The sequence below is a fragment of the Helianthus annuus genome, chromosome 14 (genome assembly GCF_002127325.2).
Source record: "Helianthus annuus cultivar XRQ/B chromosome 14, HanXRQr2.0-SUNRISE, whole genome shotgun sequence".
Lineage (NCBI taxonomy): Eukaryota > Viridiplantae > Streptophyta > Magnoliopsida > Asterales > Asteraceae > Helianthus > Helianthus annuus.
Genome location: NC_035446.2, coordinates 137,339,350 through 137,357,815, shown reverse-complemented (window position 1 = coordinate 137,357,815; position 18,466 = coordinate 137,339,350). Strand labels below are relative to the sequence as shown.

General features: G+C 40.4%; 1 protein-coding gene across 2 annotated transcripts in view; it reads left to right on the top strand.

Moving 5' to 3' along the window:
- Positions 1-15,554, top strand: part of LOC110879121 — a 37,711-nt gene extending 22,157 nt beyond the window's left edge. Inside the window, exon 4 of one of the 2 annotated variants that reach the window (XM_035983306.1) lies at positions 15,498-15,554. In XM_035983306.1, coding sequence (XP_035839199.1) covers positions 15,498-15,539 — 42 coding nt within the window. In that variant the 3' untranslated portion in view covers positions 15,540-15,554. Of the gene's footprint in view, positions 1-12,326; positions 12,510-15,497 lie in introns of those variants that run through there. The other variant, XM_035983307.1, reaches the window with a different exon arrangement.
- Positions 15,555-18,466: the final 2,912 nt, after the last annotated feature.

The window sequence follows — 18,466 nt, the reverse complement described above, 5'->3', positions numbered from 1 at the left end:
GCAAAGTCTATCCTTTAGATGCTGAAAAGCTAACTCTTGTGCATTTCCCCAATGATAAACAACGCCTTTCTGCGTTAGTAAGGTGAGAGGCTGCGCGATCTTAGAAAAATCCTTAATGAATCTCCTGTAATATCCTGCCAATCCCAAAAATTGGCGAATTTCCTTTGGTGTGCGAGGCGCAGGCCAGTTCTTAATAGATTCCACTTTGGATGGATCAACGTGAATCCCATCCTTGTTCACCACATGCCCTAGGAAATGGACTTCACGAAGCCAGAAGTCGCATTTCGAGAATTTTGCGTAAAGCTGTTCCTTCCGAAGGAGTTCCAAAATAAGTCGTAGATGTTGTTCGTGCTCTTCCTTGCTCTTAGAATAGATCAGGATGTCGTCGATGAAGACTATAACAAACTTGTCCAGATACGGTTTGCACACTCGATTCATCAAATCCATAAAAACTGCCGGTGCGTTCGTCAGCCCAAACGGCATGACCAAAAACTCATAGTGCCCATATCGAGTCCTAAAGGCCGTCTTAGAGACATCCTCTTCCCGAACTCTCAGCTGGTGATATCCCGATCTCAGATCGATCTTTGAATAGTAGCTCGACCCCTGCAACTGGTCGAACAAGTCGTCAATGCGCGGTAGAGGATAACGATTCTTCACAGTCACCTTGTTGAGTTCGCGATAGTCGATACACATTCTGAAGGTACCATCCTTCTTCTTCACAAAAAGCACTGGAGCTCCCCAAGGCGATGAGCTAGGACGAATAAAACCCTTATCCAAGAGTTCTTGTAGTTGCGTGGAGAGTTCTTCCAACTCTGATGGCGCTAAACGATAAGGTGCACGGGCTACAGGCGCGGCTCCAGGAGCTAAATCAATCTGAAACTCGACTTGGCGATGGGGCGGAAGACCAGGTAATTCCTCAGGGAATACCTCAGGATAGTCGCGTACAACGGGAAAATCTTCTAACTTCTTCTCCTTTTCTGTGGTATCAGTAACTAAAGCCAAAATCGCAGTGTGGCCCTTTCGTAAGCATTTCTGGGCTTTAAGAAGAGAGATGATGTTCTCAACAGCACTTCTCTTGTCGCCACGAATCATGAGAGGTTCACCACCTAAACCAGGAACACGAACGATCTTCTCGTTGCAAAGAATCTCTGCTCGGTGTTGGGATAGCCAATCCATCCCAATGACAACGTCGAAACTACCCAAGACAATAGGAATAAGATCGATAGAGAAAGTCTGGTTAGCGAGAATAAGCTGGCAACCCTTGACTACGTGTGAGGCTTCCAAACTCTTACCATTAGCTAGCTCGACAGTGTGCTTGTCGCTCAGGGGTGTAGGAATACGCTTAAGCATCTTACTAACTTCTAGTGACACATAGCTAGTATCGGCACCCGAATCAAATAAGACTGTAACATAAAAGTCGTCGAGAAGGAACTTACCCGTCACCACGTTGGGATCATTCCTCGCTTCACCTTGACCAATCACGAACACACGTCCCCTAGCACCATTGTTGTTGTTGTTCCCATTGTTACCATTCCCCTGATTGTTGTTGTTCTGGTTCAGTTGGGGATAATCCTTCTTGAAGTGGCCTTCAGCTCCGCACTGAAAGCACCCTTTGTTGTTACCCTGCTGCTGTCGCTGGTTCTGCTGAGGTTGCTGACGATTCTGGTTGACGGGGTATGCGCTTCTGCAATCCTTTGCAACATGACCAGGCTTGTTGCATCGATGACAGTTGCCCCTGGTGCATGGCCCACTGTGGTGTAGGCTGCAGCGATTGCACTTGGGGTGATTTCCTTTGTACCCACCATGACTTTGACCACCAGACGATTGCTGACTGGGGCTCTTGTGATCGTCCTGTCTTTCTCTGCTGAGACTGAGTTTGCACTGAAGTTGAACCCCTGCTTGAAGTTCCATCCCATTTTCGTTTATCCCCACTAGAAGCACCAGAAGTAGTTGCAGCACCTATGCGCTTCGGTAACTTGTTCTGCTCCACCGCTTGGTCAGTGAGACGGTGAGCCAACTGTACAACCTGCTGGATAGTAGTCAACCTCGCTGAAGTCACATGACTTTGGATCTCTGGCACCAAGCCCTTGAGATAGAGTTCAATTCGCTTGTAGGGAGGATCCACCATGGTAGGACACAACAAAGCAAGCTCATGCGATCTCTTAGTGTATGCCTCAATTTCTGACCCCGACATCTTAAGATTGTAGAACTCATCTTCCAGTTTGTGAATGTCGTCACGACTGCAGTATTCCTCCCTGATCATTTCCTTGAAAGTTTCCCATGGGGTGGCGTTGGCAGCAACCAACCCTAACATCTGCACCTGAGCATTCCACCACGTGAGAGCCAAACCCTCGAGAGTACCAGTAGCATACTTCACCCTGCGCGCTTCAGGGCATTCGCACATTTCGAACACAGACTCCAGTTTCTCAAACCAGTGTAGGAGACCTACTGCTCCTTCAGTGCCGCTAAAAGTCGTGGGTCGACAGTCCATAAAGGTCTTAAAAGTGCACACCGGTGCCTGAGCATACTGACCTAAGGTAGGTGGAAGAAAAGACAGAGTTTAACACAAAGGTTGGTTCACGAGAGTAGGATCCAAACGATCCTAGAACAATTTCGGACTGCAGGATATACCTCCTGCGCGTGCAGCTGCGAGCGCTGCGTCAATTCGCTCGTTGATCAAAGCCGTCAACTGGGCTTGTGTCATGTTAACGCGTCCAGACATGGTTCTTCATAATAAAAGCAATACGTGTGAGAGAGGTTCGCGAAAGCACGATAGTAAGACAGAGTAAGCACGCACGTGTTCAAACAACAGTAGCTATACTAATCAAGCATACCATGAGCAATGTACTACGCAACTAACAAGTAGGCAATATACATACATCATATTACCTAGAACGTCGAGCCTTGCATGAGGAGCGAAGTGTCGTTGTGGACCGTTGAGCACTAAACCGGTTATAGTCTGGTTTTAACAAAATCGTTTCTCCTTTATTAAAACCAAGTTCACTATAACCAATGGCTCTGATACCAATCTGTCACACCCCCAAAATCCCACCTGCGGAGTACTACCGCATGGAGGCGTGACTGACCAGGATCCAGCCACCAATCATACTGAACAAGCATATAAGTAGTTATAAAAGTTTAACCATCACGATTGGTGTTCCAAAACAAATAAGTTTAAGTTGCAAGCGGAAGCATAAGTTTAAAGTTATAACATAAGTTCCAAAAGTTTCAAGTTTAACATAGTCTTGTAGCAATCCCTGTCCCACAACGATCCTCCTCCATGCAAGCTCCCACTGAGTACCTATGGTCCTGCAAAGCATGTAGTAACGAGTCAACAACTAGTTGAGTGAGTTCACGGGTGGGCGTTCGTTTTAGTTGTTTCGAAAACAGTTTACATTATCTGGCATCCTGCCGTGGGGGTTACCCCATAGTTTTAAAAAACGTGACCAGTTCGTTCCCAGTTACTCCGGCACTCCGGCCGTGGGGGCTACCCCATGTAGTTATCAGGCATTTCGGCCGTGGGGGCTACCCCATGTACATCATCTGGCTCTCCAGCCGTGGGGGCTACCCCATGTGTATACTAGACTCGTTACCGTATCGATTGCTGACTGTAGTCATGTTTATGTGCCCTGAAACATCAATGTCTATCATCATTGACGTGCCCCAGATCCATTAGTTCACGCCCGTCCTCTGCGGCACGGTGTGAGGCTTGTCAGACCTAAATAGCGCTATCTAACTAATGACCCGCTCGCCATTGGCCCGGCGATTAGTCGATACAAAAAGGAGGGACTTCGTGATAGAGTTTTAGTCTAGTACGTTTATCCGTCCATCCGGACGAGGAATCACATTCCTGAACCACTGACGTCCTACCCAATGGTAGACGAGGAACCCATGTTCCTGAATCCCATTCCCAACCCAGGGAATCCCATGCTTTGTAAAGGGTGTGAACTCACCTTGGTTTGCTCGGCAGTCAAACACAGAAAGTCAATCAAGTCGCAAGTAGTCAATAACGTCCTAACACGGATATATAATCAGATTCGAACCAAGTAGTGCACAAATGTTCAACACGTTTGGCAAGCACGTTTAGTAGTAACAGTTAACAGTCAACAGTAGCACATACGGTTCACAAGTTCAGCCCAACTACTTAGGCCCAAACACGTAAAAGCAGTTAACACAGAAGCCCATCAGTCTGGCCCATTAACTAAGGCCCAAAAGTGTGGTCTCGAGTCGCAACCGGACTCGCAAGCATGGTCTCGAGTCATGCTGTGTGTTGATCATGGATGGTTGCGAGTCGCAACCGGTGTCGCAACCGTAGTCTCGGTTCATCATGCTAAGGTCTCGAGTCGCAACCGGACTCGTAACCTGTGGTTTCGGCTTGTCCTGTTATGGTTGCGAGTCGCAACCGCGTGGTCTCGAGTCATCACGCTGTGGTTGCGAGTCGCAACGGGTGATTGCGAGTCGGTAAGCTGTCATTTTCACGTTCACGTGTTGATGCAGGTGTAATCAGCCAAATAGTACAATATAATCAGGCCCAAATCCGGAAATGACCAATAGAATTTCACTAACATATTTCCTAATCAGGCTATTAGTCAAATGTGGATCAAAATCACAAGGGTTTTCAATCTTCAACTATCATTCAAAGTGTTCTTCAAATATTCAAACCCATCTTCATCAAGTTCATAACATTTTAACCACTTATTCAATCAACACTATGAACAAGCATCAAAACACTAAGCATAACACATAACCCGGTTTTCATACAAGTCCGATTTCATGACATATGTAACCCGATTTCATGTTCATCAACATAAGTGGTTCAAACTTCATTTAGACACAACATATCACATCTTGCCATATAATATATGTTAACCGGTTATCAACATGGCGCATATTAGAATCATCATAAACATCAAGAACATCATGTAATCTCTAACTATAGACATCATCTTATGCATACATCCATTCAAGCACAAACACAACAAAAATTAACCATAAAAATACTAACCGGTTGGTGATGTGTGTGTGTGTGCCGATCCAAAGTCCAAATCCGAGAGTTTCTTGTGTCAACCGAGTGGATCCGAGAGTCTTGGAGATGTGTTTGTGTGCTAGAGTTCTAGTGGGAGAGAAGATAGAAGTGTGTGTGTGTTCTAATGTTCAACAAAGTGGTAACAAGTAACTAGGGGTGGTGTATTTATAGTCAAGTTCCAAGTGTGCACCCTTAGTGGGTTTCGAGTGGGGGTTCACGGCCCAAAGGCCCAACCGGCCACTAGGTTCTCGGCCCAAGGCCCAAAACCGATTACTATTCACTCGAGACCTCATGGTCTCGAGTCGGGTTCCTTGTTGTTTCGTGTCGGGTTCTCGGTTCACTTATAATACATATGAATATATACAATGCACACATAACAAACACATATCATGTAAAAAGGTTCACGTTTATCATTAAGTTCAATCGGCCAACTAATCACATAACATACAAGCAAGTTACAACGAAGGGTTCTAGATTTCGAGTTGTCACAGCAGCATGAAAAACATGTTCAAGATCTGAAAAATACAATGGAGACTAGGTTCAAGGATACAACAGATAACATCAAGGCTATCAAGGCCCATCTGTTGGCAACCACTGGCACTGCTCCTCCAACAGTTCTGTTTATTGATGAAATCCCCACAGATAATGCCAAAAAGGGGGAGAAAATTAAGGAGTGGACAAGGAAAGGGATTGATAATGGGTTGTATCTTGATCCAGAAAAGGATGCAATGCTCAGAAACATACCCTTGCCAGATGGAAGCAAAAAGGTTGATGTTACCCAGAATGCACTTGATGAAGGTGTCATAAGTGTAAAAAGGGATAGAGCGGCAAAGGATTTATCAAGGTGGAATGAGGAGAAGAGAGCTTTCATGAAGCTGAATGCGCAGGGTTCTTCTGGTGAAAAGGATGATCAAAATCCTGTTCCAAAAAGAAATCTTACTAGAAAAGTAAGGAAACCCAAATCCACACCATCCAGTCTTCCAAAGCATACTTCAAAACCACTATCCAAAAGCCACCAACATCAAATTTCCATCCAAACAGCTGTTGCAACCGCTGTTGTACCAACATATGCTGATACTTCAGTTGTTTCAACATCTGCTCTCACTTCAACACACACCACTTTCACTGCCTTATCACCACCAAAAACAACATCTCCACCATCACTTCCTGCCATAAAGCAGAAGACAGCAGATGTTAAAACATCTGTTGTAATGACAACAGTAGTTGAAACACCAGTTGTTTCAACAGCTGTTTGTCAGTCACAAACCACCGCCACTGCTCCATCCAAAACATCATCTGCCTCTCCTAAAATAAAAAAGGAGAAGGGTTATCATACCAGATGATGATTCTCCATCACCACCACCAACAGCTTCAAAATCCCAAGCACTTGTCACAATTCCAAAACTCATTCCTCTCTCTTCAGCTCAAAACCAAAGGCCATTACCTCCTGCAGGGGTTTTATTTCCTTTGGAACTCATAGCAGTTAGGGAAGAGATCAAATCTTTCTATTATGAGGATGACCCTGCCAAATGGAGTTTGCCATCAATTGAAGGATATCCCAGGCCAAATAATATTGAAGAATATTTGAAAATCAAGGACAAACAGGCATAGGATATCTCAATAAAAAATAAACATGGGAAATCTGATAGAGAATTCCAACAAAACTACCAGTTTCTACTCACACAGGTCGGATCTATGGAGCAGTTCGCCAAAAATGTATGTCAGCAAATTTCTGAAAGGGCAGATGAGTCCCTGAGAAAAGACTACATTGAAAATATCATGACCTACAAGAAATACAAGGGGGAGAAACATATGTACAAAAACTGGACCATTCCTGAGCTTGAAAAGGAAGTAGCCAGGATTCATGAAATGATAAAAAATAAGGTCAAGCAGACTCCCCCTGAAAAATTCAAACAGTTTGAAGCTGACAAAGCCTTAGAGTTGAAGAGAATGAAAGAGGAGCTGATAGTTGCTGAATATGGGTCAAGTAATTCTGTTTCAAAGTGGGGAGAAGCTAGGGTTAGGGCCACCTATAAAAGGTTGGAGGAACTTAGGAAGAAAGAACCAACAACTCCACAAAAACCTGACTCCTCCAAAGCAGAGGTCTCAAAACGACCACCAAAGCTGCAAGCCAAAAGAACCGCTGCTCCTACTGGTGCTGCCGTCTACAAAAGAAGGAGTCAAAACCAGTTTGGTGCTGAAACAGTTCAAGATCTAGTTGCTGGAAGTGACCTTGTAAAAGAGGGCATTATGTTAATGATGAAAGAAGAATCTGAACTGGAACAATCTGCAAGTACTGCTCAGCCAGTCATGAATAGGCCAGCATCACCAAACACCTCTACAAATAAAAATCTCCCAAGAAACCCACCAGGCTCAAAAGTACTAAAGTGGAAAACTGATAAACAGACCCACGTACTGACAGTGTTCAAGTCTAGTGGAGAAATGAAGAAATTAACAAGGGAACAAGCTCTTGGCCAGAGTCTTAAAGATTTGCAGGATCTCCTTGATCTTCCACTTAGAAGGGATGATGATGATACATATGCATTAACCTTTGAATTGCAACTCAAAGGGCAAATAAGGGAACTGCTGATGAGGCAATAAAGATCTACAATAATGAAGAGTTTTGGCATTATCTGTTGCAGGGGGAGATTGTTGGGATTGAACCCTGCCAAAGGAACATATAATAAAAGCCAAAACTGGATCAGAGCAGTGGATCCAGAATAAGCAGATGTTTGGTTGCAAGTCTCTCCCCTTGAAAGTAGTTTCATCATCTGCCGACCTCCTATCTGCTGATCATACAAACTGCTGACCTACAACTGCTGATCAAGTCAAAGTCTGATTGAAGAACTAAAGCTTTGCTGCTCAATCTACTGCCTTGGTTCAAGCACTGCTGATCATGACAAGTACTGCTGGGTTCACAGCAGTGGAAGGATGCGGCAGCAGTTTATGTTTGCTTTATGAATTAATATGTAATAACAGTAGTTAGCATAGCAGTGTTTGTATAGATCAGAGGTTAGAGTTTGTTAGGAGGTTAGATGTCACTTTCATGGTGATGTCAGCTTAGATGCTCAGTGGTTTGCAAGTGCCTATAAATAGAACAGTACTCTGTACTGTTCTGTTTAGCTCATTCACCATCTTCTTCCTGCACGAACAAATACTGAGCTCGAGCTGAGGGGGAGTTTGCATATCATACATGCATTGTAATCAAAGTTTGAAATAAATTTAATCATTTGATTCTGTGTTGAAAATGTATGATTGAAAGCATTTCTTCAGTTTGATTGTGAAAAGTTTACTTCATTTAATTTCCGCTGCATAACTCACTCATAATTACATCTTAATTCAAACACAAATCACAATCAATCCAAACTCAGATCCTAACACGAACTGTTGTCCGACTCACTTGTTGTCACACCCTGATTTCCACGTGTCTCACCGGTGGGGGATTATCGTGACGTAGTTGGCAACAATATAGTCAAACCACACAATTTATGAATGCACAGCGGAAGCATAAAGATAAATATATTTCAACATTGAATGTAATATCAAAGTATCACCATTGTTGAAATGAAATCCACAGGGGATCAATAATAAGATAAAAATAATTGTTCAACAGACGTAGGCATCTTAAGCTTGCGAGACTCTTTATTGATGCTAAGGAGAATATCTAGCCAATTACGCTTAGTACCTGCATTTAGTCTTTTTGGGAAAATACGTCAGTTTACACTGGTAAATACGTTCAACCGACACTTTTGTAAAAATGTTTATTAAAATTGATTTGAATGCTCAAGGCACAAACTCTTTATAACTTGGGATAATTTATAATTAAATCTTGTAACGAATTACATGTTTACTATGCGTTCGGTCGCCCGGGTCGTGCCGGGTTAAAGATTAATCGACACACCACATAGCATAAAACCGTGGCGGGAAAACCAACGGCTATACCTTTATAATCATGGACATAATGTCGGGTGTACGCCTACACCCGAATGTCAAGGTCGTGGCCATTTCGTAAAATGCTGCCAAGGATATCCGGGACATGGTCATTAAGCTCCCAAAGGCGTAAAGCCAACAAAACAATTTTTAAACGGGTCACATTGATAATACCCAACTTCTAATGAGTTGGGGTCAATTACCCGACCAAGCGGTACTTTAAATACCGTAACCCAAGCCCGTATAACGGAAAATAAGTTAAAAGTATTTACCTTTGCAAGTATAAATTCTTAATCGAATAAATTGCAAATAGCTTTTACTGGTCTCCTATTCTGGAACGAAGGTTTAAGATAACCTATTAGAATCCTAACGGGTCTTTAATTTAGCCGTAGCTTAGACCGGTCAGTTTCAAAGGATAGTTACGGTTTAATCGCGTGAAAGGCGAAAACTGGGAATGGAATGTGATTTGGACCCAACAAGTTTGAAGACTTGTTTCATATGGGTATAATAACCACACTCTGGATTTTGGGGTCAAAACAATATGGTTTGACCCGTTTCGGCTAGTTTATGTAAACTAGTTACATAAGCAGAACCGTGCGCGCAAAAGGCGCAACGGTTAACCGTAAGAGTCCTACACTGGTTTCCTAAGTCAATATGCTTTAAAGAGGTTGTGGTATCAGTAGGATACCTTCCATAATGCCCGTGACGAGTTTAAAGCCATTTTATGCCCCGTAGGGGTATTCCGGTCATTTTAAAGATTTATAAAGAGGTTTCTGAGTTCTACAAGAAATCTGAGTTTCCCGAACAGTTTATAAAGTCCAAAATACTTTATTTATTATTTAAAATCAGTAGCAACTGGAATCGGGTCAAAAGACCTTGTAGAACTCAAGTTATGTCCAAAAAGGGTATATTCGGTAATTACCGAACCGATGCCATAACCGCAGGTTATGAGCAGGCTAAAAATAATTAAAAATCTTTAAAAATCCCAAAGTATTATTTTACATCAGTGTGTAAAAGGTTTGGTGTCGAAATCTGGGTTTAGATAGGCGTCATGCTAATTGCGCTATTTAATTACTAAAGTTTTCGTAATTTGCGCTATTTAGCATAACTCCTATTCTGGACCTCGGATTGACGTGAAATTTTAGGGACATGTTTAGAAATCAGTAAATAAGCTTATGTTCCTTTCACATGTCCAAAATTCTCGTTTTAAATTAAAAAGGGCGTTACGGTCAACTTTTAAGCATTTAACGGAAATGTGTAAAAGACTCGGACAAACAACGAACCGGTCACAGAGGGTTATACCATCATGTAACCTGGTCCTAAGAGAGTCTTAAGGCATATCTAAATCATACTTTAACGGTTCAGAACTGAAGTCAAAGCAAAAGTCAACGTTTTGCGACTTTCGGCTCCGAACCGGGTCAAAACTGTAAATGGTCGGATCAAACAAGCTTAGACTAGTTAATATACTTATTATCATGTTTTATGAGTGTTAAAACAGGTTACACATCATCTACATTGCTGATTATGCATAAAATCGCAAAATAGCATTTCTGTTGACTTTTTCTAAGCACGTTTGACTCGACATTCGGACTAGTTAGAGTGGGAATCAGAGGGTGCCCTTTTAGGGGTTTAAAGCCCACATGATTACCAACATATAACTACCTTTGATTCGACAAACCACTGGACCATTTGTGATTTATCGTAAAGTCAATCGTTAATTACGACGGATTGACTTTTAAGCTAAACTATGCAAAAAGTAAGCCACAAAAGGGTAGGCATACTTACAGAAGCTTGGTGCACGACCAAAGATGTTAGAAGAATGCTTTAGAGCTCCAGAAGTGAACTAGAAAGCAGGTTTGAGGTGTGTTGAACATTGGTGCATCATATTGCCTTTTATAGTGAAAAATGATGCACAAGATCATTACAACTCATCCTACAATTGTTCATGGATGATCAGCAGGTGTCCCTGGGTGCTAGGGGACATGTAGGGGGCGCCCATGCTTCATTTAATGCATCAATGATCGTTCACAAGCTTAAACAGTGAATCTGTCCAAGTTTTCTGCATCTGGGACTATCACGCGGCCCGCATTAAGATTTAGGCAACTTGGACGCGGGCCGCCTGAATCCTCATGTCAGAAAACGAATCAGCATATGGCGCGCGGCCCGCATTAACTCATGCATATCCTTAACGCGGCCCGCATTAGACTTGATTTTCAAGATTTTCATATCTTTTGTAATCATTAACCTGACCTTTCGGTTTCGAAGGGGTAACTTTGCGATTTGGCCCTCGATTATTTACAATTAAGGGCCTCGTGACTTTTACCCGCATTGTTAAGTCCCCGGTTAGTTTAATTACTATCCGAAAAGCCTTAACTTTTATTGTTGACGCTTTTAACCCCTCGCATACGAATCGATCATAATTTTCTCGTTTTAAAATGGAACTTCGCGAAATTTATACCATATATTCTAGTGAGCGTATTTTACTGTTACAACTTCTCGGGTTCGTCAAATGGTCACTCAGAGGTATAAATTAAACATGTTGACACATTTAACCCCTGTAGTTTGTAATCTCTCACTTTCTTCCGCGTTTCGCTCCGTACGATCCATGATTTATCCGTTTGAAGGTACGAGCATCATTTAGGGTTACTATACAGTATATTTACCCCTCGTTGACATTTTTAACCCTCGAATTTACATACTTTCAAGGTTTGTCAACTTTAGTCCTTTATTTAATATTTAATGCCACGTGTAAACTCATGACACGTGTCAACTCATTATTGGACACAAAATTTCGAGGTGTTACACTTGTACTCTGCATCGTTTTACACGTCGCTTATTGTTATGCTATTGAACTGTTCAGGCTAACCCTACTCTCTAGCGCTCCCTTCAATCCATCAATCGCTGTGAGTATACTCGATCCCCTTTTGCTTTACGCACTTTTGGGTGTTATATACATTACTTATACAAAATCACATCGAACACACTACGGAATACTTTAAACGCTAATCGCTATCGCATGTATACATGGCTAAATGAATGCTTGTTTGTTATGTTTACACATGGAATGTTGTCTACCTGCCTTAGCAATGGTAGTACTATTAGTTTGGACTCAGCACTCCTTCACTCGGGGGGTTGTTAAGGACAATTACCTACATGGCTCACAGTGGTGAGTATGTATCGCGAACTGCCTTGGGCAGTCAACCCGCAGTCATTGGTATCGATAGGTTCATGTCGATAACTAACATGCCTCATTTCACTCTGTGTACGTGCTGGTTATGCGTAACGCTTTCGAACTCTATATGCTATTATCAAACTTGTATGCTCACCTTTACACTATGTGTATTGACTTTTACTTTAACGTATGTGACAGGTGCTTAAGTTGCTAGGATGCTTAATTGCACGGTGATGAAATCGAGGCTAGGGAAGGTCTAGAAACTAATAAACAATTGTCTGTAATGAAAATCCGAGTCGTCGGAACAGAACAATTTGACTAGATCTTTCTGTAATAATTGTATTATCATTTATGACATGGTATGGGACATGTTGCTTTAAATATCTGGTAAATATATAGTTGTTATGGAAACTTCTGGACAATCTGTTTCGCTCAATGCCGCGCCCCGATGTTTCCGCCATCGGTTGGGGTGTGACATGCGCCATGTGGCAGCACAGTCAGCAATGGGGCATTATTGGGCGTTTTTACAAAATGGGTGTAGTGGGGATGTGGGGCATTACGTTAAATGAGATGTAATATAATTAAATAAAACAAAAAACCATAAAAAATCTTATTGGATAAACAATATGAAGATGGAATGTTATTGGTCAACCTCACGCCCCAACATATAACAACCCTCCTAAAAATATATTTGGACACCCTAAAAGTCCCTAAATATACCTCGTACGTGAAAACCTGACCCGTTACAGCCCTACACTAGTAAACAACGACAAAAAACGCACCTATACTTGCATTACCAGAAGGAACTGAAGACTTTGTAGTCTATTGTGATGCATCTAAGCTAGGATATGGATGTGTGTTGATTCAGCGTCAAAAGGTTATAGCCTATGCCTCTAAACAACTTAAGAAATATGAAGAGAATTACACAACACATGACCTAGAACTAGGAGCCATAGTTTTTGTCCTTAAGATTTGGAGACATTATTTATATGGAAATAAATTTGTTGTCTTCACTGATCATAAGAGTTTAAGGTATATTTCCGGACAAAAAGAATTAAATATGAGACAGAGACGCTGGATGGAAATTCTTAGTGATTATGATTGTGATATCCAGTATCACGCTGGGAAAGCTAATATATTAGCTGATGCTTTAAGTCGAAAGTATCATGAAAAACCAATGTGAGTACGTTCTCTTAGATTAAATCTACAAGTTGATTTAAATTAACAGATTAGAGAAGTACTGGAATCAGCAATCAAGGACGATGCTGAAAAATTGAAAGGAATGATTAAGGAATTAGAACAAGGAACAAATGGAATTTGGAAGTTCCATAAGAAAAGAATATGGATACCTAAACAAGAAAACCTACGTCATAGAATTCTAGAAGAAGGTCATAAATCTAAGTATACGATACATCCTGGAAGTGATAAGATGTATCAAGATCTAAGAAAACAATTTCTGGTGGATAGGAATGAAAAAGGGTATAGCTGATTATGTTGCTAAATGTCTAACTTGTTCTTAAGTTAAAGCTGAACTTAAAAAACCATCAGGATTATTGTAACAGTTAGAAATGCCCATATGGAAATGAGAATTGATAACAATGGATTTTGTTACTAAATTACCCAAGACAAGACAAGAAAAGGAAATGATACAATCTGGGTGATTGTAGACAGATTGACCAAATCTGCTCATTTCTTACCTATGAAGGAAACTTTCAGTATGGAACAGTTATCCAAGCTATATGTAAATGGAGTAGTTTCATTACATGGAATTCCTTTGTCCATCGTATCCGATAGAGATAGCCGTTTTACTTCTCTTTTTTGGACAAGTTTCCAAAAAGCAATGGGAACCAAGTTAAATCTAAGCACAACTTACCATCCACAGACGGACGGACAAAGCAAAAGGACAATCCAAACTATGGAAGATATGCTTAGAGCTTGTGTAATTGATTTCGGAGGAAATTGGGACGACCATTTACCATTAATAGAATTTTCATACAATAACAGCTATCATACTAGTATCAATGTTGCACCATTTGAAGCACTTTATGGACGAAAGTACAGAACTCCAGTCTGCTGGGCGGAGATTGGAGAAAAACAATTATCCGGACCAGAAATAGTGCAGGAAACAACAAATAAGATAATTCAAGTCAAGGAAAGACTAAAAGCAGCACGTGATCGTCAAAAGAGTTATGCTGATAATAGACGAAAACCATTGGAATTTCAAGTAGGAGATAAAGTATTATTAAAAGTTTCTCCATGGAAAGGAGTAGTCAGATTTATTAAGAGAGGGAAGTTAAGCTCTAGAGATGTTGGACCTTTTGAGATTATTAGAAGAATATGACCTGCACCTTATCAGCTACAACTGCCAGAGGAAATGGCAGGAATATATGATGTATTTCATGTGAGTAATCCCAAAAAGTGTTTAGTAGACGCATCATTAGTAATACCTCTTAAGGACATATAGGTAATGAGAAACTCAAGTTTATCGAGAAACCCGTTCAGATTGAAGATAGGAAGATCAAGAATCTTAAACACAAAAGATTAGTTCTGGTCAAAGTGAAATGGGATTCCAAAAGAGGACCAGAATACACATGGGAAATCGAATTAGAGATGCAAAGGAAATACCCACACCTGTTCCAGTAGATCTCGAGGACGAGATCCAAAACAAGACGGGGAGGATATAACAACCCTCCTAAAAGTATATTTGGACACCCTAAAAGTCCTTAAATATACCCCATACGTGAAAATCGGACCCGTTATAGCCCTACACTAGTAAAAACGACAAAAACAAACAAAATGGGCCGCTCGCGGGCCGCGACCCAGATAGTCGTAGGTCTCGCGGGGCGCGAGCCCTTTTGTTTGTCGGACAAGGCAGGCTGCCACGTGGCAGGTGACACGGCGAGCCTACACGCTGACTCACCAAAGCTAGTGCCGCCCTTAACACTCTCGCGGGCCGCGGCAGGCTTAGCCTAGGGCTTCGCGGGGAGCGACAAGTTGTCAGATCAGCCTATAAATTGAGGTTCAGGCCTCATTTGTTCAACCATTCATTCCCAAAATTCTCTCTCAACTTTCTTTATAATAGAAATTCTGCCCAAGCTTAATACCCACTATACAGTGAAGCTCTGCCTCATTGTAAGTACTATAACCCTGCTATTACCCTACACGATCGATTTGGGATTCCGTAATGCATGTCGGCTCTGTTCGACTCAGTCATTGGAATCCTGTCTCGTGTGTACACCCGATTGATTTAGAATTTCCGTAACAAATGTCGGCTCCGCCCGAATCAGTCATTAGAATTCTGTCTCGGGTTGTACGGTTAATTTAAATTGGGTTATTTTACTAACACGTGTGCATTATTTGAATTAATAGATAATAACCAGGAGATTCTCAGGAAGCCTTAGTATTGTCTAAACTTACAATGTGAGTAATCCTCCTTTTTGCAAACTGTTTTTACAAAACCTCAAATGTTTTAACTTATATTTCACAATGATTGAGTATTTGTAATTTTACAATCATCGTCGGTATATTGTGGTTTTGTAAACAAAATTTGTTACTATACTGTGAGTAGTAACATGACCACAAGTCGGGTTGACAGTGCCATGGGTGATAATTAAAGTAGAAATATAAACAAATGTAATTGCAAGATCGCCCTCAATGCTGTAAAATGATAAAACCCGTTTTGATTAAATTGGGATTCACTCACCAGTATTTCTTGCTGACAAAATGTTTTAAAACGCGTTTCAGGTAACGTAATATGAAAGCCCAATAGAAGTCAGCTGGAGAGCACTGAAGGCTTGGAATAGTGGCTATAAAAGTTACCTAAATAAACAAGACATTTTGTTTTCAATAAATAGGGTTTATCCCTATAAACATGTTTGTAATAGAAATTTGGGTTAATCCCAATATATTTATTTATTATAAAATGAGGTGTTTTACTCTGATACCATATTTCCTAACTACGGTCCTGATGTATTCCGCTGCCAAATTAATAAACACCGATACCACCCACTCTGAGTAGCTCGCGGCCGCCCGCTCCCGTGCAGGGGTCGGGGTTGCGACAAAACACGCCCAAACACGCCCAGGGGGCGGTCGAGGGGCGATATCGGGCATTATTGGGGCTAAATTTTGAAAAAACACGCCCCACTACGCATGGTGTAAGGAGAAATCCCATATGAGTTAAAAAAAAACTCATGAAACCTAATGGATGGACACCAACATGCCACATGTAATATGTTAGAGAGTATGTTGAGGGTAGTTTCGTAACTTAACATGCGATGTTGACTGTTACAACTTTTGTCTTGTCAAAACTGTTACACTTTTGTCTTGACAAAACTGTTACACTTTTGTGCTAGATGAGAGAGAACGTGTTACATTTTCACCTGTTAGAATTTTTGAACTTCACATGTTATACTTTTTTTGTAGGTTTTGATTTTAGTTTTCTAGAATTTATGAAGTGTATAAATTTTGAATTTAAAATTTACGAACTTTTCAATTGCAGCGCACGCAAAAAAATACGTTACATTTTTAGGAAGATGATTTATGTAACAATTAGAGAATCTGCTACTGTCAGAGTAGAGAGGAGAGAAAAAGGTCAAAGTTGTTACACTTTTATGTTAAACTAGAATAGAATTGAGACCCGCCGCAATGCTGCGGGGATTCTTTAGTTATAACTAAGTCGATTTAGGACTCGCACGTTATGTTAAACCTGACAAACAGGAAAAAAAAGACGATGTAAAAACGTTCACCCACACACGCACGTTGCGTCGTGTGAACTCGCAAAATTTAGAGCGAAACGTAAAAATGTTAAACCGAAGACGCACGTTGCGACGTGTTAAGTCACAGAATTTAGAACCAAGCATAAAACGAAAAATTTGCGGAAAATGAAAACTATAAAGGACCAAAGTTGAAAGTAAAAAAAGTTGCGAGGATAGATTGCAAAAAATAAAAAGTTTTGGGTTAAAGTAAAAAAAAAACAAATACTTTTGGGTTAAAAGTAATTTATGAAATACTTTTTAGTGAAATGTAAAAAAAATCGATTTTTTTTGTAAAACCCCCAAAGCCAAGGTCACGACAACCATATGCATAACCATTTTTTCTTTAGAAAACCCCCAAAGCATACCCCGCGTTGCGGCATGGAGTAAAACAGTGTCAAATAGTACTAATATCGCACAACCGTCATCGACCACCAACACTGACTCGACCTAGGATCTGCGTGTTGCGACGAACCTGTCAAACATGAAAAAATAAAGGTAAAAACGTTGAACCACACATGCACGTTGTGCCGTGTTAACTTGCAAAATTTGAAACAAAACATAAAAAAGTTGAACCACACTCGTACGTTGCGTTGTATTAAGTCGAAAATTTTAGAACTATACGTAAAACGAAAATTTGCCAAAGATAAAAAGTATAAGTGACAAAAGTTGTGAAGTTTAATTGCAAATAATGAAAAGTTTTGGGTTAAAGTTAATAAACAAATTATGTAGGGTTAAAATTGCAAAAGCTAAAAACCTTTGGGTTAAAAGTAAAAAATCAAGTTTAGTTTTGGGTTAAAGTTAAAAAAACAAATTATGTAGGGTTAAAATTACAAAAGCTAAAAACCTTTGGGTTAAAAGTATAAAATCAAGTTTTTTTTTTTTTTTGAAAAACTCTTAAAGCACAAAGTACAAGTGATTATGCACAAAAAAAAAACTAGCTTATTTATATATGGAATAATGTGTTAGAGTTTTCAAAAATACCTTTTTGTACCTTGTAACTATTTTCTATTTAAAAAGTAAATGTGATTTAATCTCCACTGTAGATTAGATTGGATAGATAATGAAGATAAGGTTTTTTCTAACTAAGATTAGGGCTTCAAATGAATCGTTTGTTTGTGTTCGTTCATTTAGTAAATGAACGAACACAAACAAGAAATTTTGTTCATTTAGTTAAACAAACAAACATGATTAGGGATCACATTCGTTCGTGAATGTTCGGTAATGTATTCGTTTGTGTTCGATAGTGATAGTTTATGAGGGTTTTTAACTTTTATTTGCTATTTATGTCAATGTTTTAAAAACCGGTAAATACCGGCCGGTTATACCGGTATTACCGTTTCCAGATGTAAATCCGGTACGAAACACCCCGGTAAATAAGTGAAACGGCATAAGGTTTGTACCGGCGGTAAAATCCGGTATACCGGTTTGAAATGTAATACCGGTACCGGTCCATGGTTATTTTAGTTTGGGTTGTTACTTATTTTTATTATATATGTAACTTATCTTACGTAATTTTTATATATTATGATTATTCGTAACTAAAAGTTTTTATTTAATATTGTATGAAACGAAAATAGTTGATGT